This window comes from Telmatherina bonti, assembly GCF_933228915.1.
Source record: "Telmatherina bonti genome assembly, chromosome: 19".
NCBI classification, from domain to species: domain Eukaryota; kingdom Metazoa; phylum Chordata; class Actinopteri; order Atheriniformes; family Telmatherinidae; genus Telmatherina; species Telmatherina bonti.
The window spans coordinates 23,405,692-23,433,387 of record NC_136617.1 but is presented as its reverse complement, the minus strand read 5'-3'; the positions used below and the strand labels follow the sequence as shown (position 1 = coordinate 23,433,387).

At 39.7% G+C, this 27,696-nt stretch overlaps 2 protein-coding genes across 2 annotated transcripts in view; one reads left to right on the top strand and one right to left on the bottom strand.

Moving 5' to 3' along the window:
* slc25a13 (solute carrier family 25 member 13) overlaps positions 1–9,685 on the top strand; it is a gene marked incomplete at both ends in the record, with an annotated part of 55,447 nt that extends 45,762 nt beyond the window's left edge. The window contains 4 exons of the mRNA XM_079258747.1: positions 2,829–2,967; positions 6,964–7,122; positions 8,456–8,546; positions 9,499–9,685. Coding sequence (XP_079114873.1) covers positions 2,829–2,967; positions 6,964–7,122; positions 8,456–8,546; positions 9,499–9,685 — 576 coding nt within the window. The remainder of the gene's footprint in view (positions 1–2,828; positions 2,968–6,963; positions 7,123–8,455; positions 8,547–9,498) is intronic.
* A 1,455-nt stretch (positions 9,686–11,140) lies between these two features.
* dync1i1a (dynein cytoplasmic 1 intermediate chain 1a) overlaps positions 11,141–27,696 on the bottom strand; it is a gene marked incomplete at both ends in the record, with an annotated part of 57,940 nt that continues 41,384 nt past the window's right edge. The window contains 6 exons of the mRNA XM_079259212.1: positions 11,141–11,251; positions 14,389–14,514; positions 18,761–18,901; positions 26,132–26,276; positions 26,590–26,723; positions 27,411–27,524. Of these exons, the coding sequence (XP_079115338.1) occupies positions 11,141–11,251; positions 14,389–14,514; positions 18,761–18,901; positions 26,132–26,276; positions 26,590–26,723; positions 27,411–27,524 (771 nt within the window). The remainder of the gene's footprint in view (positions 11,252–14,388; positions 14,515–18,760; positions 18,902–26,131; positions 26,277–26,589; positions 26,724–27,410; positions 27,525–27,696) is intronic.

Here is a 27,696-nt window from a genome sequence, read left to right as displayed (position 1 = left end):
AGGGTTTCAGTGTTTAGCATTTCAAACTCTTCTATGTTTCACTACAGAACAACAACAGTCTTCAGAGAGGTGAAGTCAACATCTGTGCTTCTGATTTACTTTGTGTGTTCAGTTGAAATGTTTGCTTTCAAGTGCAGTCCAGGTGGAATTTTTATTATCTCTTAAAACATGGACACAGATAATGCAGAAGTTATGTTTTATATGCACATGTCCTTTATCAATAATGCTTTCTAATGTAATTGCAAAGACTTGAGGGGGTTTTCTCATCTAGTGCATATAAATTGAAAGATTAAAAAGAAAAATAGGAGAAACGTGCACATCTCTGTTGATGGTGAGGGATATTTTCAGGTTTTGGAGCAATGCTGACATCCAGATGATGTTTTCTTTCTGTTTGTTTCAGGAGAATATTGGCAAACAACAAGATGGCTTTGTGACAGCAATCCGTATATTCAGCTGATCTCGTCTGTAGTGGAAAACAGTTACACATGTTACTGCAAAGTACAAAATACTCTATTCACTACAACATAATTATACACGTAAACAGGATATTTTGTATTTAAATGACAGAAGGATTTTAACCAGATTGTAAAATTACCATTTTAAAAATGAATTTGTCTCCTAATTCACCTCTGTGAGGACACCCAAAGCTACATCACTGAGTTCAGACATGAGTTGCTGCTATGAGATTAATTGACAAATGGCCATTTCCATCCTTTTTTGTTTTCATCGGCCTCACAACTTCACAACAATCCATTATTTGTCCTATGTGATTTCTCTATTAACGGTTGTACAATTATACATATTACCTAACCCCATCAGCTATAATTTAAATCAACAATATCCATGTGGTCTGTTGGAGAACAAGAAAAGGCACAATTTATGCTAAAAGCTGCATTTAACCTTAATTGCTGTAATTGATATTTTTCAGTGGCACAGGGCTAAAAATTACAGTGTAGCGTTTGAACATATTAGATTTGTATGATGTTGTGCTTCCAATACATTGTAAAGCAAATGTGCTAGATTGTAGGCATATTAGTTGCTAACATGCTGTTTACTATACAATACAATCTACTTCTTTTGAATATTTAGGCCTTTAATGTTGGCCTGTTTGGATGAGTGTACTTTGCATTATTGCAAGATACCTGGAGAAGCTGTAGGAGTCAGTGAAGGAGCTGTGGCTACGACTACCATTAGCAGCTTAACAGGTTTGACAAGGACATTAGTCCTCAGGGTGAAACGGAGCATGTCTAATTGAATTACATAAATAAATCTTAATGAAGCTTGGCAGGAGAGATTCTGCCTCAAGTAAACACAATCAACTGTGAAAATGTCAATCTATTACCTGGGGTTTTATCAATTAGTCTTGTTTTATTAAAATGAGCTGATTAGACTTTTTTATGGTTGCCTTATTTTAAGGGGGCTGTTTTCCTCAGACGGTTCACACTTCTGACATTTTCAACTCTTCCCGTGCATCTCTGAGTGGTTTTGTGAGCTGATGAGGCCATTTGTCAGTGCAGACCACGTCCATGTAAATCTTTCAGTTGTGTTGACGAGGCTGTAAAAGAATGCAAAACCTCTCGCTGCCTCCATCTACCTGTCTGCTTACCTGTTGCTGTTTGCTGACTCCTGCTTTTTGATTGTTGGAGTACATGTCCGCATCGCTACAGTCTCCATATGATAAGGGCGGATGAGAGAGTGCTCGCGCTCCTCGTGCACATGCTTAATTACATTTGTCTCCTGGTGCACAGAGAGGAGACAAAGTGCATTGAGAAAGCAGCAGCGGTGTTGTTGGCTGAGGGGAGGTGGGGAGGAGACGAGCTCCAGCCTGCAAGCCCCAGACGGGCTGGCTCCGGAGGGGCTGCACCCAGGCACAGAGCTGCCTTTGTCAGGGTAATTATCCTGACGCTCACCCAGTGCTGGTGGAGCTACTGGTCGGTAGGGCAGCTAACCCTCTAGCGCCACCATCCATCACTGAAGAGAAGCTTCACTGTATTCCAAAGATGTTTCATGCATACAAACCCACTGCATACATGTTTTCATTGTTATTTCATCTAGTGTAAAAGGATGCACCCTCCCACTGCTACTGCATTATCTAACCCAACACCATCACCATGATGGTGAAGCTTCCAATTCCCGTCCCTGTGACGCTGCTTGTCTGTCCCGCCTCGATAGAATCTCCAAGCTTTCAGCAGGCGCTCGGGCCCCAGCCAGGAGGGACAGGCAGACAAGAAGTGCCAGAGGAAAGAGAGGGAAAGAGATAGCCCAGGTATCTGCCAATCCTCTGTGTGTGTGTGCAAGTGTGTGTATGGAGGAACCAAAGGATTATCCCACAGGAGTTAAATGAAGCCTGTCCAAAACAAGGAGACACTACCCAGCTCTTTAAACGCCTTCTGTTGACAGTAGTTGCTGTGTCAAAAAGGTGGCAGTTTGCCAACAGGTTTGAAGTGCAGCAGGAAACTCTATAGGCTTGATGATATAGTGTTGTTTACAGTGGCAGACAAGGAGCCATCTTCGGCAGCCAGTCTGTCTTTCTCTGCTTCCCCCTCTCGCTCCCTCACCTGCTGCTGACAACACAGATCGCTTGCATATGGAGAGACATCATTTCTGTGCAACGGTGCTTCATTAGTTCCAGGAGTCCGTTTGAAATAAATTTATTAACATCACTTGATATGTGAATACCAAGAGTTTCATTTTGCCCAACCTGAGAAAACCGCAGCCATAAATCAAATATCAAATCCCTCCAGTTCATCACTCTTTCTTTGCTTTCCCTTCTATTTATGTGTTTATTTAAGCTTAGCTTTTAACCTGCAGCCTTATTCATGTTCCAGGGTTCCAAGGCTTGTTTCTTGCGAGACATCCCCTTCTCAGCTATTTACTTCCCCTGCTACGCCCACACCAAGGCTTACCTCACGGAGGAGGATGGACGGATAGGACCAGGCAAAATGCTGTTTGCTGGAGCTCTGGCAGGTAAAGCACCTCCATCCACCCCAGCCTGTATTATACTTTAATAATACTCTATTATACTTTATTAATTCCAGCTGGGAAATTTAATCTTCTGCACAAAACAAATAATGAACTAATTTCACATTTAGAGGCAAATGTGGAGTTTTCAATTAGAGTTAACAAACAAAAAGGGCTCTGTGAGCACTGTGAACCCAAAGGTCTTTAATAAAAACTTTAAAAAAGAAAAACAAGTGTTTTTTTTTTTTTTTTACATACTATGCATTTACAAAAAAAAATGAGAAGAGATGAAATTGACTGAGTGAAAATTGCCTTTTTCATTTCTGTAATTAAAGGAGGCCTTTAAGGGAATTCCAAATATAAAGACCTATAGGCCTTAATATGCTCTAAATATTTTCCCTGACTAATTTATGTTGTTTAAAAACACATGAAGTAATTGTATTATTCTAACTTCTCAATGATTATTACATATTTTGAACTAAATAACTCAGCATTGGTTTATGTGAACATGGGTTGAAAGTTTGCCGATCAGTGTTTATAATCCAATTTGTTGTTAAAAAGTAGCAAGGTATGTAAAGCAAAATAAAGACCCATGTCTGTGTTATCACCACACCTTCCCAGATCTGTTCCTCATCTACAGCTGATAAGAAAAAGCTTGCAGGCGTTTCTTTTTCTATCATGTTAAAAAGTTGTGCCGGACATCATCTCCAGCTCAGCTGATGGATAAGGAAGCTCCACTTTCACATATGTGAAACACAACAACAGCTTGATACAACCAGCCAATAGAACAAGTTACACTGCAGGTTGTCTCCTTTTTTAGTTTTCCAATCTGTTGCTTCTTTATCTTTATCTACATTTCACTGATTCCCTCAGAGCCTTCAGACTCCGCTCATTATTCTTAAACTCTACACTGTTTTCAGATATCCACTCATAACCGTAACTGCTCCGTAGTTGTGTTGTAAATAAATTTGACAGTCCCATGAATCTTTGCACTCACCTGTGTGTAAAACAGCTCAGCTCTGTACAAGGTCCTCATAAACACGCATGCACATGCTGCCGCTGTGTCAAATAGGCGGTGCCTGCACAAAGTAAAAGCAGTGTATCATCTGGTTTATCTACCATACACCCTTGCTCTGATTCAGCGTTACACGTGGTGCATCACTAACCTCAGTCATAATGCTGACACACACACTGCAGCGCTATTTCAATGTCCAGGCTGTATCTGAGTGTTTAGATGTGCAAAAATTGCATGTTCCCACTTAAAGCCAAAATATAAGGATATTGGACAACCTGCTGAATGAAAGACGGATGTTAAGTCTGCTGTTTGTTATGTTCTGGGTGTCTACCAACTCCTGGTTATTTTTGCCAAGTGCTTTAAAGAGAATTGTTGAGGTATTTCTCCAAGTGCTTTGAGATGGCTTTTTTCTTGTTGATTGTTGTTTGGATTAAATTGAATTTGAATGAATTGAACAAAAACTGCCTTTTGCTGCTTAATACTCCCCTCTATGGGTCTGTCTGGCAGAAGGCAACTTGTGCTGCAGTCGCTGCCAGGTTGTAGAGTATAGGACAGAATAAAATAGGAGGACTCTAAGCATTGCAGTACACAATATTATTCTTCTACAACATGCTGCCTGACTGTTGTAACACACTCCATATGGACAAGCGATAAAATCAGTTCTCCTTCTGTGGTTTTAGTACAAATTTGAATTTTTTTACACTTCATCTAGAAAGTTCAGACAGAAGTTTGTTTGATTTTGTGTGAATTTTGACTGGATTTTTGATGTGTGATTCTGTTAACGTGGGGATCAGTATGCAGCAGGACTTTTTGGAGCTTTTTGGTGAACAGATCTGCCTGCTGCATTGAGAGTTTTACTCAGGAATAACCAGATGATTTGTGAGCTAAAGATGAACTTAATGTGTCTGAGGAATGCCAGAACTAAGTGTTTCATCCTTCTGACTTCATTTTGCTAGCAGGTCGTGGGAGTTTTTGACTATAGGTGCTTATATGGTCATGCTGCGAGATAACCAAAGACTTTCCAGGATCTTTCAAATTAGACGATTAAATTCTGACTTTATCATCTGTTTTAATCAGCTTTACTTTTATAATGTGTCATCTCTCTTGCTGTAAATGGATTTTATATGAAGGCTGCTCTAATGCCATTTATTAGCTCTGTAATTTTTGTAGTTCATTTAGTCTTGTGTTAGATTTTAAAATGACGGCCTTGCAACAGTTTTTATTAACTTTAAACTTCTTTTACTTAACATATCTGACTTCTCCAACGAAGCCAAGAGGGACTGAAATCTCACGTGCTGAGCCATGGTGTTTATGAAAAGAAAAGCAGGTCTTACTCTGCTCTCGCCTCTCATCTCCACAGTAACAGTAGCAGAGCTCACAGTTTGGGAGCCAAGCAGCCTCTGACCGCAGGTTCCATGGCGGGAGCTGCTAATTAGAGCGCTGCTCAGTGATTGGGGGACTGGGGTTTTGGAGCTGTGTTGCAGGGAAATGCTTCAGAAGGCTTCCAACCAGGCCAGCAGGAAGGCTTTCCAATCTTAATATACTGTACTTGTACACACACACACACACACATACTCACAAATATGCTGGTGCATACTTAAAATGCATAGCCACCATGCAAGGAAGTAGTGCAAAAATATCTTGTTTCATGCTGCACAGTGAAGTCCTTTCCTTTTGTTTAGTCACACGGGGAACAGGCAGCGCAGGAGGAGCAAATCTTCCCTGATGTCTTAACAACTTCGTCCACTACTTGAAAACCAGATTCATCCAAAGCAAGGGGTTTTTAATAGTAGATTTGTCCTTAAGTAAGACACTAATAACAGCCCTGCCAAGTAAAAATGCTTTAAAACTTCTTTATATTTGTTTTGATTCCTCTGACATGTGTCAGCAGCACTCTCTTCTTGACGCAGAGGCACAGAGCAACATGGAAAAATCATAAATCCTGCCTCCATTTCTGCTCTGTTTTCCCACCACATGACTGGCAGCCACGGCTTGCCTCACACCGAAATGAGTCTCATGACTTGTTTTTTTGTTGGTTTTTTTTTTTTTTTGTTACTATTTCGACACATTTATCATCCCACTTTCACATATATTTATCAGCGGTTGTTGCATTCTGGCAATTAATGTTTTATAGCCAGTACAGGAAATTGAATTACACGCTTGGTTTGTACGGCATTATTTAGCTAGGCATTGCTTTGGTCCATGACCAACAGAGTGTTGGCCATCTCTGACTCGCATTAGTTGCTTTATCGTTAAAAGAACAAGAAATATGCAGCCCTCTTCTCTCCTCTCCTCTGCACAGCACAGGTGGTCAGTCCCTGCCGGGTGCCAGTCTGCTACCTAACGCTGAGTTGATCAGGCTTGCTGAATAGCTCGTTTGGCTGCTACAAAAACCAAGGAGTCAGAGTAAATCGTCAAGAGGGCAGTTGATGGTAATGACTGAGCCATCGATGATTGGGCCCATTCATGGCTGAAGTGGTTGGTGTGGGGGCTTTGCAGTCACTCCCCTAAGTCAGCCCGTCACTTTCACCAGCGTACAGAGAACAGTGTGCATTGCTCTCATTACCGTCCATTGTCTGGCCTCTTTCAAGCAGCTCTAAGAAAAGTGGGGGAGAGAGGAAAGGAAGAAAAAAGCCAGAGATTAAATAATGGCCTGTATTGGTTGATGGTGAAGTGATAGGAACTGGCCCTTACTTGTGTGGAGTCCATGAAAGCAGCAGACTTGCTACAAGATGGTCAAGATTTGAGAAGATGTGTTTAAAAGCCAGAACAAAGAGAGCTAAAACCTTTCCATAAAATGCAGTTATGGTCATGTTCAGGTTTTCAATCGATCGCTGATAACTGCTATCTTGTAATCATCCCACTTGTTTGGGGCTGATTTTAAATTTGCGCTCTATTTAGAATCAAACACATTCAGCTCTTAAAGAAACCATGAAAAAGCATCCCATGACTGCAGTTAGTAACTCTTGGCACTACGCTTTCTACAGGCATGCCAGCGGCCTCTCTGGTGACCCCAGCAGATGTGATCAAGACCAGGCTACAGGTGGCAGCTCGTGCAGGCCAGACCACTTACAGCGGCCTGATGGACTGCTTCTGGAAGATACTCAGGGAAGAAGGGCCTCGTGCTTTCTGGAAAGGAGCTGGAGGTAAATTTTGCCTGGCAAAAAGTACCCTGCCAACATATATCTGTTTGATTTTCCCAGTGTTGGAGCTAAGCCAATAATTATAGTTATTAATCAGGGCTAAAACAAGTATTTCTGCCTCCCTCGTTCTACATTAAGCAAGCATATTTGCTCAAGATTTTGAGTAATTTCATCAATTTTCTCTCAAAAGGCAAAATAAATCACCTTTTCAAATGAATTTAAGCTCTGACAGTCAGACATCGCCACCACATTTCAGAAGCTATAGAGAAAATCATTTAATTTTCCATAATAATTAATGATAAAAATGAATAAATACTTAGTTTATATGAAAGCCAGATCTGTAGATATATAGATGAACTCAATTGTTTGTTTAGTGTGGTAGTTTTTCAGAGAAAAAAAAATAAGACAAGATTTGACAGAAAATACATGGATAATCCCAAACAGCAAATTGAATACTCAAGTTCATTCACAGGTTTTACATGACAAAAAGTTAGAATAAAGTGTAATTTTACAAATATTTATTCATAAACTTCTCTGTAAATGATCCTTGGTTATGTATTTATCTTTTGTTTTGTAGAAACAGTTTTTTTAAATGGAAAAAAAGAGGTTTTCGAGGCAAGTCTCGCCACTCAGTAGCCATCTTGGAAATGCCTCCAGGCAGTTATTTTGGGTTAACAAGACCAAGTCTCTGTCTAAATGACTGGGGAGAAAACCAGAGTTGCAATTTAAATGGTCACTGTGACATAAAAACTGCACATATACCCATCAAATCTGATAGGAAACCTGTAAAATGGTTGGTGACTGGCTAAACATGCAGCTCCTTGACTGTCGAGAGCTTGACAGGATTTTTCTAGGAGGGCAGGTTTTGTGGATTATGCATGAAAATCAACCCAGAAAAACACTATTGATCTACTTCTACCTGCTTTTCCCCTTGCTGTTCTACTCACTCACTTCAAATATATATTACTATTATTGATATATATTTGTTGCTGTGGTTGGTTTCTGGTTTTACTCTTGATCTATGAAGGAGCAAAACGAGCAAACTGTCAGCACTCAGAACACCCAAACAAAAAAGTTATGTGATGATTTCAGAGGAGTTAATGTTTTTTGTTTGGAGGAGCAGTGACTGTCTTGTGCATGTTACATAAAACACATAAACAAGTTTACATTAATTAAAATATACAGAATTAATGGGTTTGTAATTCAAAAGCGGAGCAGCATTATTGTTATGTTTTTATGAACTTATAGAGAAAGAAAGCCAAGCTGTAGTAAAATACGCTGCTGTAGTTTAATGTCCAAAAAGCTGAAATAAACTAACTTGCATCCCTCTCTCCAGCCCGAGTGTTTCGTTCCTCCCCGCAGTTTGGAGTGACCCTGGTGACCTATGAACTCTTGCAGCGCTGGTTCTACGTTGACTTCGGAGGCCAGTAAGTCTCTCACCAACCACCTTCACATAAATGACCTCGTCTGCATCTGTGATGCTGAATCTTAAATTTCACAAACCCGTCACTCAGCGCAAACCATTCAAACATCTTTCTGGAGCTAGAATATTAGAGTTGTTATCAAAGATTTCCTCCCTGAACAACAGCCATTTTTCCAACTGGCAGCATGATATGGCATGTCCTCGCTCCTCAAGGGGGTAAAGGAAATACCACAAGACAAAGAAAAATCTGAGTACATTAGTTGACAGGCTGAAGGTCTGACTCAAAACTCTGGATGTGTCAATTTTCTCAAACTCTGGAGTTTTACAGCACCATCATCAGGGCAGACAGCACCCATTTCACTCGTACATTTTCTTTCTCCATTTCTGGGACTGAAACAAGCTCATTTTCCTCCTCAGAATAGGTCACTGTCCAGAATGTCTTCCTTCTATAAAGTTTAAAAAAGTCCAGCTGCTCCTTTTAATGGACTGCTGAAACTGTTGCACACACATGTATCCATCAGCTTTCACAATGCTTTAGCGCCCTCCCTGCCAAATGCTTCCAGCAACATAAAATCAGCAGCAGATCCAGTGAGTGTGCAGTGTGGTCTGGACCGAGTTCATGCCGGCTCCTCTGCTGTCTGTGTTGGCAGCGAACTCGAGCACTCAGCATGAAATCTTTGAGGGATTTGATTTAGTTCTGCTCTCAGAGAGAAATGTTAAACTGTTCCACTTTTGATTTTCTATTAAAATGTTTATTTCTGCAGTGAATGGTGTTAAATTTGATAATACTCATCTAAGATTCAATAAAGATGATGATAGAACTCCCGTCTGTTCACAGTTTTCACCATTTCCCCTTTAACTTTACCACCTTTTCACATGCTGCTTTGCTCCCCTTGTCTGGCTGTGTTTCTGGATTCCTCCTCCTTCTTGCCTCTCTTCTTCCTTGCACACCACAGAAAGCCGGCTGGCTCCGAGCCCACCCCCAAGTCTCGGATCAGCCTGCCGGCGCCCAACCCTGACCACATCGGAGGCTTCAGGTTGGCCGTGGCCACATTCGCTGGCATTGAGAGCAAATTTGGACTCCATCTCCCACGCTACACTGTGGCGACAGCAGGAGACCCTACCAAATCTAGCATCCCATGAGCCTTCATGGATAGGACGGCTGAGACACCGACTAGTCCGTTTTGTTTTAAAAGTGTTAAGTAATTTATTTAAAACATAAATTTTCTTGTGTTTATATTGACTCTATATGCAGTCACATAGATTTATGAGACTATTTGTAGAAGTAGATCTATGTAGGACAGTCTCAGCATTTCTTTTACATTTGACTTGTAGACCAACTGGGTCCAAAAGGTGCACAAAAGGCAGAAAAATTCTTTAACTACTTCATTTTGAAAAAAAAAAGGAAAGGTTTTTTGCAGCTTTTTCCACCGTCTTCCTGTTGTTGCTTTACAATCAAATATAGATTATTCATATAATCCAATATCAAGCTGAAAAAATGGGCATAATGTATATATGAGAAATCCAGAGACATATTTTCATATCTTTATGGCTATGTCAGACCTGCACTTTCCACAATGTATCCACAAGATTCCAACCAAAAATGACTTGAATGTAAAGACGCAGCATAGCGTCTGACTGTATATAATGTTTACTGTTGTAAGATGTTTGGTCTAAATGTATGCAGATGTGTAAATATCTGAGACAGCTGGCAAAAGCTGCAGTTTTGTGGTATGTTACGACTGAGTATTTAAGCTTGTACAGTGCAGAGGATGTAGGCGTTACATATGGTGTGTTATAATTGTGCCTTACAGAACGTATGGCAGCAACATGTGTACTGAGAGTAAAGAGAAGCTTACATTAGTAGACTGACTGTCCCCTGGTTTTTATTTTGGTGTTACTTGGCTGAACGTGTCAAAGAACAAACAAGTCGGTGGGCTATCTTTTAATTGCAAACAGCAGGTTTCACAGCAATCACTCTGTTACAATATACCTCTTATTAATAGTTACATTTCATTATAGAATATACAGTTGAAGCTTTCATTCAGTACAGAAAAGCACACTTGATTCAGCTTCTGACACACTTAGTGAAACACAAAGCAGCTCCATGTTTCTGCCTCAGGAATATTTAGGAATGTGCATGCAGGCTTGACACAGAGAAAAGAAGCACAACATAATGTGAACATGACTTTTTGTAAACAATGCATGACTAGTTTATGACCCTGCTGAGTTTTCACCATAGTGCAAAGCATTGGTACAGTTCACATATCTCCATAAGACTACAAGACTGCCACTCTTTATATACTGAAGGCTCACGAGTTGCAAGCAACACATCACCTGAAGTTGTTAAACAAGTAAAGAAAGACAGACAAATCGGTCGTCAAGTCAACGGTTGACCCATTTCTGGACAGTGTGCACTCACAAAGAGAACAAAGGCAAAGTTACAATGAAAGTTCTGCCTGGCGTGGAGCAGACTCGGACATGTATGTGAAGGTGGAGAAACAAAAGGGAGTGAGGGAGGAGCACATGCCACAGTGACACCGATGAAAAGCGCGACAGGTCTCCGATTCATTCCAACTTTGGTTGTGGAGTCCTTTTCTATGAAGCCAGCTCCATAGGCCCCTCCTCCTCGCCATCTGCCCGGTTGGCGCGGATCTCCATCAGTGTGCGAGCAAAGCGTGCCCAGTCATCAGTGTGGGTCACTGAAAGCTGGAGGGATCACAAAGGTATGAGATATTACTGCACCTCAGTGGCCTGACAAGTCCACAATGTCGTGTCATTTAAGCACAAATTCCTGGAAAATGGCTGCAACATGAACAGCGTATTTCTGCAGTTAACCTTGTGAAAGTAGAAAAAAAGAAATAAAACGGCCGCTTTTGTGGCTGTTTCTACCTTAATATAATCCAGAGGCTGCTTGGAAGAAAGCTCATGTCTGCAGATTCTGCCCTGCCAGCCACCTCTCACATAAAGTCTGGAGTATGTCATCCTTTCCTGCTGGCCTGTGTAGTGATTTTCTCTGCTTTTGCTGTGCTACAGATATGCCCGTGTGCACGTGGTATCATGTCTCAGTCCACAGGCTCTTCTGACCATCCTCGCTTCTGTTTCTGGATGTAAAAATGTATCTTACACCAACTCTTTCCAGCTGTGTACAACAGTACAGATGTGAACAGGCAACGTTTGCTTGCTTTGCTGCATTAATCTGTGGAAACTGCTGCAAAGTGTTTCGGTGCAAAGAGAAGCCTTAATATTAACTTGCTGATGCCTGAAGTACTAAAAAAAACAATTTTTTTTCACCTAAAATATTCTACTTCTGCATACATTTACAGTGTTTCTTCTTTTTCTTTCTTTTTTTTTTTTTTTTTACCCTATCCTGCCTTTTACTTGTTTTATTTATTTGTAAATATTCTATAAAATATCTATATGATCATATTTCTATATTTATTCTATTAAAACATAGATGTACAATTTTTTCCCGTCCATCACTGAAGAAAACTTGGTAATTACAATGTTTGTGAATTTGTGAAATTTTATATTCTTATTTATTCTTTAATTTCTTATTCTTTCATACTTAAGATGCCACATTTTGGACTCAACCCAGCTTCTGTGGAGCCATAGCAGATTAAGTACTTCAGAGCCCAGTACCACATGTTAATACCTGGGACTAAAGGAAAATCCTAAAAACCATTGAGTTGAGTCAACCAGTGGTACCAAATAGGTTCTGGTACCAGAAGAGAAATAAATGTTCTGCACCACCTTCAATAAATGTATAAAAGCACTGCATACCAAGCTTAGCTGAGTTACATTTCAACCAGAAATCCTAACAGTGAAATGATGCACTTTTCTTGTTCATTTCAAACAACTGCAGGAGTACGTACCTGCATTACACAATAACATTCTGATACTTCTGAATCAGCTAGAGACGGGAGTCTAGCACCGCCTTTTTGTAGACTGTTTTAAAGTGTTTAACAAAAAACCTTATTTAGGTATGAAGGTCGGCCAGAAGTCTGCAGACGCACAAAGCTGTGCTTTGGCAAGGATCATGTGGAGGAGGGCATTTCAAACATAAAGTGGTGATATTCATCAGGTTAATATCAGTTTTATTAACCATCTAAGAATAGGGCTTCAGTATAATAAGAGCCAACATGTAACAAGATGTCCAGCTACCAGGTGTGTTTGAATTTTGTTGATATTTGGTCTTAAACTTTGATGAGAGTCAAAAACGGCCGTGCTCGTTATAAATGATCTTGTGGCTTTTCTTAAATAACATTTAAGAGTAACTCATTCACACATCAACAAGGGGCGAATCTGGTCTGTGTTTCATAAATGCAATTCCTAGGACGACAGTGTTCGGATGCCTAAAATGTCACATCAGCTGCAGACACCGTTTAGATTACACAAGATGTAAAGCGAAATATTGTTCCTCTCTCTGGTTGTGCACAGTGGGAGTCAGATTAAGTGGGAATGAAGCGGCAGCCACCACCCAAGATGTCTGCAAACCATTCGACAGGCCAAGTTGTAATTAATCAGGAACTAAGAACCCCTCTGCTTCACACAGCAGGGGGGGTCCTCCAGAACCTCATCTATATGGTGCTGATGAGTAAGCAGCATGTAAACAGACAACAAGAGCCTTGAATTTTGCAGAATCAGTGCTGAGTGATGTCTGGATGTAAAAAAATAAAAAATAAAGCAAAACAATAAAAAAGAAAACAGGAAACCTTGAACCAGTTCATGTTGCGATCTGCATTAGGCAGTTTTATTCCATGATGTGCTTTTTCCACACGTCAACACTGGTATACTAATGAAAAAAAAAGTCCTTCCTGATGATAAATATGCTGAAACTAGCTTGTTTAGAGTAAAATTAAGCTGAAATGGAAGTATTTGCAATTTTGCTTCCCTGGAAAAAAATCTCAAGAGTTGCTGTTATTTCCAGGACTACTCTTCTGAAGACATCTCACTTTTTTTTTCCACATTTTTTTCAACCCCCCTCCGTTTTAGCAATATGGGTGAGTTAGCAGTGAAGTAAATACCTCCACCACCACCACTGCACACACAACACAGCTTGCCATAAAACCTTTCAGCCCTACTCACTTTTATTCTTCCTTACCATCAACCCACCAACCATGGAGGCCACCAGCTCTGCTGAGCCTCCTCAAGGCTTACCGCACTACAAAAAGATGCTAAAATTAGCCGAGCGGCTAGGCTAACATGCTCTCACATGGGGATCTTAACCAGAGACCTTTAAACATGACAGAATATACAGGCAAAGGCAGGGAGGCTGGCCGCTTTGTGGTGACAGCATTTTACAGGAACACCAAAGACAGACAGGGGAAAAAAAGAAAGAAAGAAAACCAAACCTTAAAACCATCATCCATGGTAATGCTGACAGTTTCATAAATATACCGGACTAAAAAACTTGAAATGCTCAGCTGTATTTCATGTGGACATTTTTCAGCAAAAAAAAGCACTTTAAGTGTCCGTTACAGCAGCTGAAGTCCTGTCAGCTGAGCAAATATCCATGAAACACAGCTGAGGTGCTGTGCTCCGAAACCAAGAAAACTCATCTATAAAATAATAATACAGTTGCTTCATTTTTCAGAACTAAAATTTTTCTCATACAGTTGGACTGAATTAAAACAACGCAAAACCTTTTTCATTGCTGCAGTTTTTCTTTTGAACCTAATCTGTAATTAAACCTTGACTGAAAAAAAAGCCCACAAAGACCAGCAGCTCCATGCATCTCAGCAGTCTGCATGAATATCAACCATGTTCTTTTATTACCTTTTTTAAAACCAAAAATAAAATAAATTCATGGCATTATAAAACAGATTTAAGTATGTGGATAGTACCTCTCCCGTGTCGTAGATCCAAACTCGGCCCTCTGAGTCACCCACAGCAACCTCCTTCCCTCCTGATGACCAGCGAACTCTGTTGAGAGCTGAAGCACCCTCAATGGTCACACTAGCAGTTGGTACCTGTGAGGCAAAACATTAAAGAGGGTTCATATGATTTTTTTGAGGGGGCATTTTCATTTTTTTAAATAGTTTTACAAAGGTTTTGCAGATGTTACAAAGTCTGGAACTTACAAATCCCAAAGTCTACACCAATGTGTGTTGTTTATTCCCACAGAAAACAACTGACTTTTCTCATTTTATTTATCTATTATTTATCTACATCCACATCTTCCATGTTAGCATAATGCCTGGCATGTTTAGCATGTCTCAAACCAACAATGAGCAACAACGTCAGGGTCATTTTTCTCTGGCCAATCAGCTGATCAGTCAGATCACACTGGGCTTTTTCCTCCGAGAGAAACAGTTTCAAACTGATGGAGAGAAAAGTTGCTGTTGCCACGTAATGTACCAGAAAAATCATGTATTTTCTGAATATGAAAGCAAATGTATCCTGGTAGACCTCCAGAACAAGTGAGTCTAAAACGTAAACAACTTGGGTTCTTTACACAAGCCAACAGTTTACAGCTCCAAATTTTATAATCCACAGCTGCTATGCAAATAAACATTCAGATGTCAAATTTAATGTATTAAATATAACAATCAGCAACTGGTAGATATCACCCAGACTTTGACTTTTTAGAGGAAATCTGTTAAAATATCAAGTGGATCCATTATGGGACACATTAACTTATAAACCCACCAACATTAAAGCAAAAACACGTCCACTCTGTCATCTGTAGATAGAAGATTTTCCTTCTGTTTACGTTTAATCTCTCTGAGTATATTGACTGGTAATGGTCATTGCTGATAACAAATTGCTGAGTCTGAATAATTTCGGCATCTGGTCCATTTTGGAAGACGGCCCACCAGTAGATTAATTTGGAGACAGTCTTCCATTTTAATAAACAAAACAGGGTCATATAAATACCGACCTGCACACCTTGGCCCTTGAAACCTTCTTTACACTTAGTGCTGACATTAAACATGAAAAATGTAGCATTACAGAGCAAATTTACAATAAGACAGGTCCATCTGAACCCAGTGGAGGTAAGACAAGCAGCACTGTCGAGTTTACAGCTCTTCATCCAACTGGATGCCTGCAGGGATATTTAGCTGATGCTCTTTTGAGCTCTGACATCACACCTTTAAAAAACCTAAAACCATCTGCAGTGTTTCCATAAACTGTTCCTGACATGTGGCAGGCGAGTCTTGACACATGTCACCAGTGGAGACAGAGGCCCTGGCATCACGTCTCCTCACACACTGAGTTGCTCCGCATTTAAAGCAGTGCTAACCACAGACTGACTTCCATTAGCTTGCTAGCTTCCACTGCTCCGCAAGAATGGATCTGAACTGAGTGCTATAAATTGGCTCAGTGTGTGCGTGTGTGTGTGTGTGGTGGAAATGAGAACCAGGCGCACTGCTCTGGTAATGCTGTTATGACTGTGTGTTTTTAATATGATGGCAACAATGGAAGCCTGTTGCTATTGGACTGGCTGTGTGTGAGTGAATGTGTGTGTATGTGTTCAGTATATCCGTTGGTGTGAGTGTGTGTCTGAGCAAATGTTTCTCATGAAGCACATTGTTAGCCGAATTAGGCCGCTGATAATGAACTCTTCCTCTGTCTGTGAAAAGGCTGCTGTTGAGGGAGCCATGGGAAACTTATCATGTGTGCTGCAGAGGGAGGACCCAGCTCTACCGATGGACTCTGGGAATCTCAGAGTGATGAAATCAGAAGATGAATCAATGTGCAAGAGGAAAAGGGAATTTTATCCCGGTGTAGTGTGGAGAAAAACGAGACATGCAGGAGAGTATTATGCGAGAGGAGGGAGAGGATCTGTTGAGATGCAGATGTATTAAGGTTGAAGTCACTGTGGGCGTTGTCTCCATGGAAACCAAGAGCGAAGGAGAAGGCAGGATCCTTTTATCCCTACTTTTACCTGAGTGATCAAAGGTTTGGTGTCCACTCTGCTGCCAGCGTAGCGACAAAGTATGATTTTCTGAATTACGGTTGAAGTTACATTTTTGATCCATACCAAGAGTTTGATGAAAAGAAGTGAAACATTCTCACCAGTCTATTGAAGGTAAAGCCACTGGAAGGATGGGAACTGAGCATCCTGATGTGTCTGATTCAAATGGAAATAAAGATCACTCACTAACACATCTTACTGTATTACTTGACTACCCTAAATTGATTGAGTGCAGGTTCTTTTCTCACGAGGCCACTTTTTCTCCCCAAACTGGAGATTTTCTCGCTTCTGTTTCCTGAGCGTGAAAGGAGAGATGTGTTGGATTTATATCTACAGAAAGTTGCAAACTTCAACCAACTAAACCAACACCTCAATCCTCTCTTTCCATGTAACGTCTGTCTCTGTGTGCAGTGGGAAGGTGAATCATAAGTCATGTGATTTTAAAAGCCACGCCCATGATAAAAACATGACCTTGCACCTTTCAATAATCAACATAGCTAGAAGTGGGCGTGGCTGAATGATGAACAGAGGGTCACAACGAAGCGTAGTTGGTCCTTTTGGGTCACACTTGTCAACAGCGGCCAACACGGTTCATATGAACATCTAAATGACTTTTATGGAGGAATCTCTACTAACATAAACACACATACAGAGGACCTTTTTAAATCAACAAATGAAGAAGAAGCTCTGCAAAATATCAGTGAGTGATGATAAGAAATGATTATTAAAGGTGCAAACCATCGCTAACAGCTGTTGGGATAAATAACATCTGTAAACTGATCTGTTTGAAATTCCTGCTGTTTTTATGGAGTTGAATAAGCAGCAAAGTGTTCGGATCCTTTCTGTCTTGGTTTTTAACTTTAAAGTCAACTCTATGAACAAAGAACAAAAAATATCTTTCTTTGTATTTTTTTCCTCTTGGATTGGAACAAGAACAATAAGAATCAGTGTCTTTTAACAAATTATTGAGATTCATACATTTATTATCCATACTGCTTAGTCCGATAAAGGGTCGCGAGGAAGCTGGAACCTATCCCAGCAGTCTTTGGGTGAGAGGCAGGGTACACCCAGGACAGATGGCCAGTCCATAACAGGGCCAACGCAAAGATAAACAAACACTCACTTCTATTGGCAATATAGAGGAACCAATTAACCTAACATGCATGTCTCTGGACGGTGGGAGGAAGCTGGAGAACGCAGAGAGAACCCACCCATACATGGGGAGAACACGCAAACTCCACACAGAAAGGCCACTGTTCAAGCCTCCCCCCAGCTGGGGATCGAACCAGTGACCTTCTTGCTGTGAGGTCACAGTGCTAACCACTATTCCACCGTGCATATTATTGAGATAACAGTTGCTCAGTTGTTTACTTCCACGACAGAAACAACTGATTGAACGGATAGAGCAGGTTAGAGGATTAAAGGTAATCTGTTTATAAGGAATAAAGAATATTTTATGTACTGTTGGAATAAAATACTTTGGGCTAAATGGAAAATATCAGGTTCTACAATTAAAAAATGACAAATAAACAGCAATAATTAGTTTCAGAACTGGTCAGTTCAAAATCCCCATCTCTGAATAAAATTTAAACCATATTTATCTGTGTGATCTGAAGCGTGAGCTTGCTCCTGTGGAGCATGAATAATGTCGTATTTCTCAGAGATGTTACATGAGCACTCAGTGTGTTGATACTTTATGAGTTAGGATTTCTACCTCGTTGGAACTAATCTATTCTTTATCTTATTAAATACTGAACATTATGTGTAATTCGATAATACAATGACGAGTTGCCTCAAGTAAACTCATTTTAAAATAACTTCTGCCTCTTTGCAACTTTCTTTTTTTGTTGTTGTTGATGTCATGAGACTGCGGACTGAGGGCTTGGGCTCCCTGCTCATGGTCTCCAGCACATCTGTTGGCTTCTCTGATGGGATACAGTGTGGGAGGAAGATGGGACGAGGTGGTGGGGTCCTGAGGTTGCCTGAACGTTAGACAGAGGTTGTAGAAATGTTAGTGGGATGGCTGAGTGGGAGCCAGGATGAGGAGATGTCAACCGGTCTGATTTAAAGCAACGAGTGTGGGAAACGCCTACAGGGGAATCTTGAATCTCGTGTGCATGTGGGGAGAGTCTTGGGTGTTTGGTTGTGTGGTTCGGGCTGAGCCCCAGCAACGAGCCCTGAGGACACCAAACACACATGTACACATGCACACATCAAGGCTAAATGACACAACACAAATATATTTTTAAAAAAAACAACAAAAAAAAAAACACCCTTGATGACCTGAAGTCACACACCTCAGTGTCGTTGTTGAGGTTCCAAAGGTCCAGGCGGCCCATGCCATCCACGGCAGCAAAGATGGCGGGATGTACAGGCGACCACATGACGTCATAAACGTAGTCAGCGTTGTCCTCAAAAGAGTACAGAGGCTTGTTTTGCTGTAAGAGAGAAAAAAGAAGATATCTGTGACATGGTGTGCAGCAGCGCTACAGAGAAAAAAAAACCCAGCAAGGAATTACAGGAGATGACACAGTAGAGATAGAAAAGAGAGAGAGAGAGAGAGAGAAAGAATGGAGAGAGGGAGTGAGGGCGCTTCAGACAGAGTGGCGCTGCCTCAGCCTTGGGGCCTGTCTGGGTGCAGAGCCTAATTAAAAAGCCTCGCACATTCACACAGCACCATAAAACCGCTGGGAGAGATGAAAGGGAAGGCCCCTCCACAAGGTGTACTGTAACCTTAACACAACAGCTGTCGGAGAGATGGCAAGAGATAGGAAATGGAAGGAAAAGGAGGGGTGGACAATAGGCTGCGGGAAGAAGCGCTCCAAATGGGTCGAATATGGGTTTTCCATTCGCACATGTGCAAACAGAAGCTGACTGATCCTGGATCTGCTTTAGTCCTACGCTGCTATCAGGATTTCAGCAGTTTGATGAGGAGGTGATCTCACCTTCGTCCATAACATAACATGATGTTATTCAAGCTTAAATGTACATCAGAACACCGTGCAGGATGTTGTACGTGTGAATAAGAAACTTATCAGTGCTCTCTAGTGGACACTCTGCCATAGTGATGCTCTGTACTTATTGTTATTTGCGGTATGAATAGCGATGAAAAATACATTTAATGCCACTTAAAACCAATAATTTACTTTGATACAGAGGGTAATTAGATCAACTCAATAGCGTTTTGGTTTTAAGGTTTTTTGGTCTCTAAATTTTGGGTTCATTTTGGTGATGTATACAATATATAAAAGTTCAGTCAGAAATATTTTATTAAACTAAAAAAGAACCTAAAAATCAGCTCATATATGCTTTAGCATCTTCCACATGATGATGCGTCAGTTTAATAACTTGCAATCATATTTAATCCACATTTCACTGTTAAATCCTTTTAACTTTTACAAAAGTCTCATTTTTCAGGCGGCATTTAAAAACGTGTATTAGCTTATAATATATTAATGAAGAATCTGTAAAAACACAAATGTACATCATCATCATATTCATCAGAAATATAGTATTCTGATCTGTGGGCATGAGTAATAAAGTTAATAGCAAAATAAAAATTGAGAAAAACAATCTTGAATATATTTGCTGATACAGAATATATATATATATATATATATATATATATATATATATATATATATATATATATATATATATATATATATATATATATATGTATGTGTATATATATATATATATATATATATATGTATATATATATATACATATACATATATATATATATATATATATATGTATATATATATATACATATACATATATATATATATATATATATATATATATACATATATATATATATATATATATATATACATATATACATATATATATATATATATATATATATATATATATATACATATATATATATATATATATATATATATATATATATATATACATATATATATATATATACATATATATATATATGTATATATATATATATATATAATAAAAAAATATATATATATACATATACGTGTCTATATGTATATCTCTATCTCTGTGTACTCACATATATATGTCTTTCTAATCAGTTTTTATTTTCATCTTGCAGCTTACTAAACCTTCCGCCCTCTAACGATACGGCTGGCATGAACGTTGCTAATATTTATATAGTAATGCTAAGTATCTGCAAACAGCTTTAATCCCACAGAACCCATGAATCCTTACAAGAGTGTATTCATGCCATCATGTGAATGTGACTTAATCTAAATAAAAGTGTGTTAGGATCCCAGAGGTTCACAAAGTGCACTCCTGACAAGTGGAGTGGGTGGGGTCGCAGAGAGGAGACAGGTTGGCTGGAGGAGTAAATGAAAGAATGCAGTGTGCCTCTCTTCCTCATTCTTGCCCCCCCCGTCCCCGTCCCCGTCCCACCCCACCCCCTCCCATCACCTTTACTTTCTTGTTCTGCAGTTGTTCTGAGAGTACACAAGTACACGCACGCACACACACAAACACACAGACAAACAGAGCTGAGCCAATTTCAAGCCTGGATAGAACCTGTTTTCCAGCCGGCGAGATGACAGCAGAGGTAATTTTTTCTCTTTCTCTCAGCTTCCTCCCTTGATAAGTCGAGTGGTCCCTGTTTCTGAGCCTGCTGCCGTTTTCCAGGACTCGTCCTCTGTCTCATCACTATTGCATATGGCTCACTCATATGTATTTAATCATCATAATCTGTGCTGCTCCAACATGTCTCTTTTCCATTTGAAACTGACAGAAATCTGTCAGTAAATTTAACTCTGTTTGCTCATAAACCACCAGTGATGCATCTTTTCCAAGATAAATAAAGTTTTTTTTTCATATTTTACTGTTTATACAAAATTACTGCTTCGTCCTCATCTACCAGTTTCTAAGAATGTGATTCGGGTAAATATATCTTCAAACTAATCTCAAAATGAAGCACAATCCATGTGGCGCCTGCATGAGGTAACCGGTCGTCATTATCTTCACTGTGATGAGAAGCTGAGGAGCTTTTAGCACGTCTGAGCAGGAAAACCATCACTGAACACAGAGCTGTAAAGCACCAAACCAACACCTGAACTGCAACCACTGATTTCACAGCATCCTCAGAGACTTCCAAAAGCAAAGCAGAAATCATCTTGAGAAATAAATAATGTGAGTGCAATATGTCGGGACAGAGGCGGCACCTGTCTGACAAATCTGCTCTTCACTCTCAGTGTTCACATAACCTGAACTAACTCATCATTCATGGTTTTATGTCAATTGTAATTGTACAGCAAAATAATCCCGATTTTCGATTTTTTTCGATTCGATTTTCCCACCCCTACTATATATAGTTACATTTTTTAGTTTTTCAGCAGGACAGTAACCTGAACCAAAGCGAACTTAAAGGCCCTGAGCTCATTCCAGCATGAAGAGAAATCTGCTTCTGCAAACAGAATTCCTACAAACTCCAGAGCCGGAATCTAGTGGAGGAGTGACAGAAAAGACAAGAGGAAATTTAGAGACTATTATTGCCAAAAAAAGAAAATAAAAAAAATCTCCTGAGAACATTTCATGTTTGCATTTCTTTCATTTCACAAAAAAAAAAAAAAAAAAAAACCTCTTCCTGTTACTGCTGTGTGTCAACTCTGCCAGATTCAGAAAACATCTCATCACTCAGCCATTTCCTTGCATTACTGCAGCAGCAGTCGCATAATCTTTCCGCTTCCACCCGGGTTGAATTTGCATCTCAAATATCACAGGAGTTTTGATGACTCTACACTAGATTTTGCGAGCTACACATTATGGAGACTGAAGATCTGTAATCAGATTAGAAATTGTTACAAAATCTTTCATTAGCTGAGCTGTAAGAGCAGACGATGACAAACCCTCCGTATCATCTCATTTTCCAAATATATCCTCAGACATTCGTCTGAAATATTACCCACACTCATCAACAATCACCTGAACTGACAGCAATGCAGGCCTTTAATTAACTTCTTAAGAGAGCAGAAGTGGAATGATTATACTCGATCCAATCACTTAGTAGACGATGGTTTTGGGGTCAAGAGAGCAAGATGGTTCAAGTTATGCGCCATCACGAACCCACTCCCAGCTGTCGCGACATCTTCACACTCTGGCCGACTCAGAACGGTTTCACTAACCACAATATTTGCACCGCAGAGTGTGAAAACATTAGCAGACTTCTGTATGACGGCCTTTTTGAACTTTGAGGGCAAGCGTGTGTGTGAATGTGAAAATCTGAGCTGTGAATGGAGAGTTGAAGGCCGACCTCCAGGGGATTTTAGGCAAGCAAGGGCAACTTGCTGAAGGTGTGGGTGAGGTATGTGTGGTGTGTCTGTGTATACACATCCAGGTACTTGCCTGGCCACACACACAAATATGGGTTATGTGGGAAAAGAGACAGAGGTACATTCCTGTGGTGCCCCTCAAAGGAAAGGGAATTCCCAAATCCTGAAAAAGAACACACTCTCCTGATGAAAATCCACAGAAATGTTTTAATATGTGTCACGGGACTCTTTGCAGAAGACTTATGGACTGGCTGCATGCAAACATGAGGCATAATTCATCAGAATACTTTACAGCCTGTCAGAGCCCCACATGAACCCTGAAATAAGGCCCGGCATGTTGCCGTGGGTACCACGCAGCGTCTTATCAGATTGGGTATTTTGCTCATTGATTTTTGGCTGTTTTCTCAGTATGAAGCTCCGCTCAGGTTTCTTGTCTTTTAAAGTTAGCATCTGTCCTCAATTAACAATTAATTTGACTTAAATGCTTCCTTGTTTGTGTTTTCTGCTTCGTCCTGCTGATTCCTGCTGTGTCAGTCAGTATTTACACTTTGTCTTTTCCTCTTAATTTCACTCCTTCCTTTCTCATTTTTTTCTTATTATTTCTAAAATTATATGTAATATGTCAAATCTGCCAATGCAAAATCTGTTTTACCAGCACACACACACACAAAAGAAAAAAACCATGATGCCAGAGTTTCTCTGGCTGAAACACAGACACTGAAATGTTGCATAATGGAGTTCATCACATTGCTTTGAAACAAGAACAAATGTCCTGATATGAACAGTGTGAGTGCTTTTGGCTTTCAAGACTCACACACACACACACACAAACACACACACACACACACACACACACACACACACACACACACACACACACACACACACACACACACACACACACACACACACACACACACAGATTCTGTTTGTTAGTGGAAAGCCAGTAATGACGACATACTGTTTATACGAACAAGTTTAGACTGTAAAACACATTTGACTGAAGTCCATTTAATAGTGATTCTGTTGGGCATATTTTAATTATAACACCAGTCAAGTTGATAGTATTGTATAAACATCAGCTCTTATCACGCAGCATGAATAGCTGAGAACAGGAAGTAGCATATCTGCCATATCAGCTGTTTACAACTTTACTGTATGACAAAAAAATGCAAAAGGAAAATTGTCTATTCAAACAAAATAATATGGAAGTAAATAAAATAGTGGTGAAATGCTGCAGATGGACGATAACTGTTCATAATCCAGTCTCAAGCTTTAAGTATGATGGTATTTGTCATCTCTGTGTTGTGTTATTTGCTCAGGAAAACTACGTTCTATGAGCTGTCAACTGAACTAAAGCCTTTGCTGCACTAAATACAAAATATTTCACATTTATATATTACTGGGTCATGTGTTGTGTGTGTAACAGGATCATTGGGAAATATTTCCTGGAGCTCCTGATGTTTATGTTTATGTTTGTTTATGTTTGTGCCTTCACTGCTAGGATGCTGCTGCTTAACCTGGTGAAATGTTGGTTTTGTTACATAATATGTCAGAATAACCAGATGAGGGCGAGGCTACGTAAAGGATTCTATGGTCATTTAGCACCATGACCAGAAAGGAAAGCTAAACAATGAGTCATTCCCAGCTGACATTGGACCTCATTCACCAATAGTTCATCTGAACAAATTTGTTCTCACATCCCACTTACAAAGTTTTTCCAAAAATTCTGGCATTCACCAAAGTCATTGTATCTTGGTTTAACTGCAATTATTTATGTCATTATTTATGTTTTAAGATTATTTGTATTGTCGTTTTGTTTTATTTTAGAAACCAAAGTGACGTTGTTTGTTGCACGGCGACCTTTTCGTCATGTCCACCTGTTCTCGAAATGCGAAGCAGAGGAGTTTTGTTTATACCTGTTAAGATGCACCTCAATAAATTCATCAGTGGACGTAGAGCTATGACGGTGTTTGTCCCGGAGGGAGTGACACTTTGATTTGTTCTTCGGTAAGAATAAATCCTACGAATGTTCAGGAGGAATCTTACAAACATTAGAACAAAAGAAACGTTTGGGATGTTTTCTGCTGTTCGGTTCATTAAAATACAATAATAAAGTTACAGTAATGCTTTTGTCGGATGTATAAATAACTTTTGATTAAAATACATTTAGTTATTTTTAAATAAATAAGATTTGGAAGATAACACCCTAATGTTATAACCCCCTCAGAGGAAAATGGAGCTGTTTTTCATCCATTACATTCATTTAGGAACAAGTGGCAGTGGCGACAGACAACAGAATCGGTTCAATCGATGGCGTGCAGATTCTTTTTTTTAGCCACTTCATGAATGTTCAAGTCGTGTTTTAATTGCAGAATTTGGTGTTTAATAATAAATAAAATCCCTGTTTTGCCGTGGCCGCCTGGTTTAGACCAATCTGACTCACCTGGAGGATTCAGCACTCCCTCCAGAGGTGAGCCGCATCTTAAAATGATGCCTCAGCCGGTGGAAATTTGCTTTACCAACTCCAGGAGGTACAGCGAGCTATGATCATTTATTTCACGGTGTACCGCTTTCTTCTTTAGTCACGGCACCACAAGGATGTGCGTCCTGACGCGCTCATGGGAGTTCAGGAGGAATTAATGACAAGTTTGAACATAAAGCTGATTTTATATTATTTGAAGCTCATTGTGTGCTTATTTAAAGCTAATTTAAAAATTAAGAAAAACAGGTTTCAGTGCACATCTTTATTATTATCTTTTATTTCCATTAATCTTTTTGTCATTATGCCAGTTATTTCTCCTCCTCAGTCTTACCGATGGCTCTCTTTGCACACAGCCGCAAGTTTCATCACTTTTTCTGGGCGTTTACCTACGAAAGTAGAGCCAGCTGGTCCGTCTTTTCAGCGTAGGAGAGACAGAGTCACCAATTTCAAAAGAAATATATTAACAATTGTGCGCTCTACGAACATGTTCATGAATCTGACGGAGGTTTTCATTAAACACGTCTTAAGTACAACTTTAGGAAGATTCCTAAGCAGATGTTGGTGAATGAAGCCTAATGAAGCTGTTCTCTACTATTTCTAAGACATTAGTAGAAGTTATGAGGAGCAGCACAGTGGATCAGAGATAAGAAGCTGAAATCAGGGCATCAGCGTTATTCTTTTGGAGTTGCATATCTTCATAAAAATACTTTGACACACACACACACACACACACACACAAGTACTAATAGTAAGCTGGACTGTTTTTTTCTAACTACAGCTTTCCTTCTAATACACTCTACTTCCTTCCCCATTTTCTCAGAGGTCACAATCAACCCCCCACCCATCTGTTCCTTCTCCACACTCTTTCTCTCACACACACACCTTCCACACTGTACCTTGGTGCTCCAGAGTTTGACGGTCCAGTCGAAGGAGGATGTGATGAAAAGGTGGGAGAAGTCTACGGTTCCCACTGCACTGTGACAGCTGATTCCTGTGACGGGGCCCTGGTGGCCCTCGAACATCTCACAGATACCCGCTTTACTAAGAAACGATAATGGCAAGTATTATTTCTAGAACTTGGATATTTAGCATCTTAACTTTTTGTTAGCATCTCACTCAGGATGGTTTGGGATAAAAAATCATCCCAAAAACAATAAAAGAGCTAAAAAAAAAAAAAAAAAGATCAATTCTCATTTAAAACTTCAATTAAATATTGTGAAAATATTTAAAAAAAACATTTTAATGTATCTAATTCTAGAAAATGTATAAACAAAGGTATTTGTCTTGCTTCTAAATGATACAATAAACTGTATTTATCCTGATTCCATTAAACATTAAGGAACAATCCACCAACCTGCCGTGTCTTGATGCCGTGTACACAGTGCCCTCCTCGCTCCCCACCACATAGTTGTTAACGTCTCCAGTGGGGAACGCCATGCCTGTCACCGCCACGGGTTTGGATTTATTATACACCAACTCCATGGTCTCCTATTAACACACACAAACACACACACCCACAAACACACTACATTTAAGGCCATATACATACAGTCAAACACTGAAAAATGCTGAAACAGACAGTGTGTGTAATTGTGGAGAGAAATTAGTGTCAAAATGGAAACAAATGTGCACGACTTAAAAATGTGTTTGAGGATTTGTATGTAATTTTAGCTTCTAATGAGATGCATGCTCTGAACTCTACACAGATAGCAAGTGATTATGGCATGTGTAAAGTGATTTTACAACTGCAAACAACAAAGCTAAGTCAATAGTAACATTTCACACACTCATTTTCACTTCACTCTGTGATGTGATCATATTTAGACTTGGAAAGCTTCCTCTACACACACAGTTGGGGTTTATTAGCAACACAGAATAAATATTTACTGTTGGGAAAACAGACAGAAAAAGAAATAAGCAGCAAAAGTGATCACAATGCAGACGAGCTAATGACGAATTTACATTTATCCAGTCTAGAAATACATTTACTATGTCTGATACCCGCATAGTTCTTTAATAGTTTATAGAAATATTTACAATCAATCACAGTCTAAGTGTAATGATCACAAAGTTCCAGTTGTTCCTAATTTCTGCATCTTGAAAACCCAGAAAATAAAATACTTTCCTCCACACCTTTACATTTACTGCTTCTACAGTGGCGTGCACATTGCGTACCTGAGGCTGGGAGAGCATGTCCAGACTCCAGGAGCACATCCTGCCATCTGTGGATACAGTGATCAGATTGTTGGCGTTCTGGGTGCCGATCACGTTCACGCAGTACACCGGGTGCTATGCAAAGGATTAGACATGTTAGGATCTCTTGCAATGAGCCAAAACATGAAACCACATGCTTTGCAAATCTTATAAGTTTCCCAAATTGTATAACAGTTATGATAAATCTCATCAAAATATTACTCACTATCCTGCTACAAACTGTGATCACAGTAATAAATCATCTTTT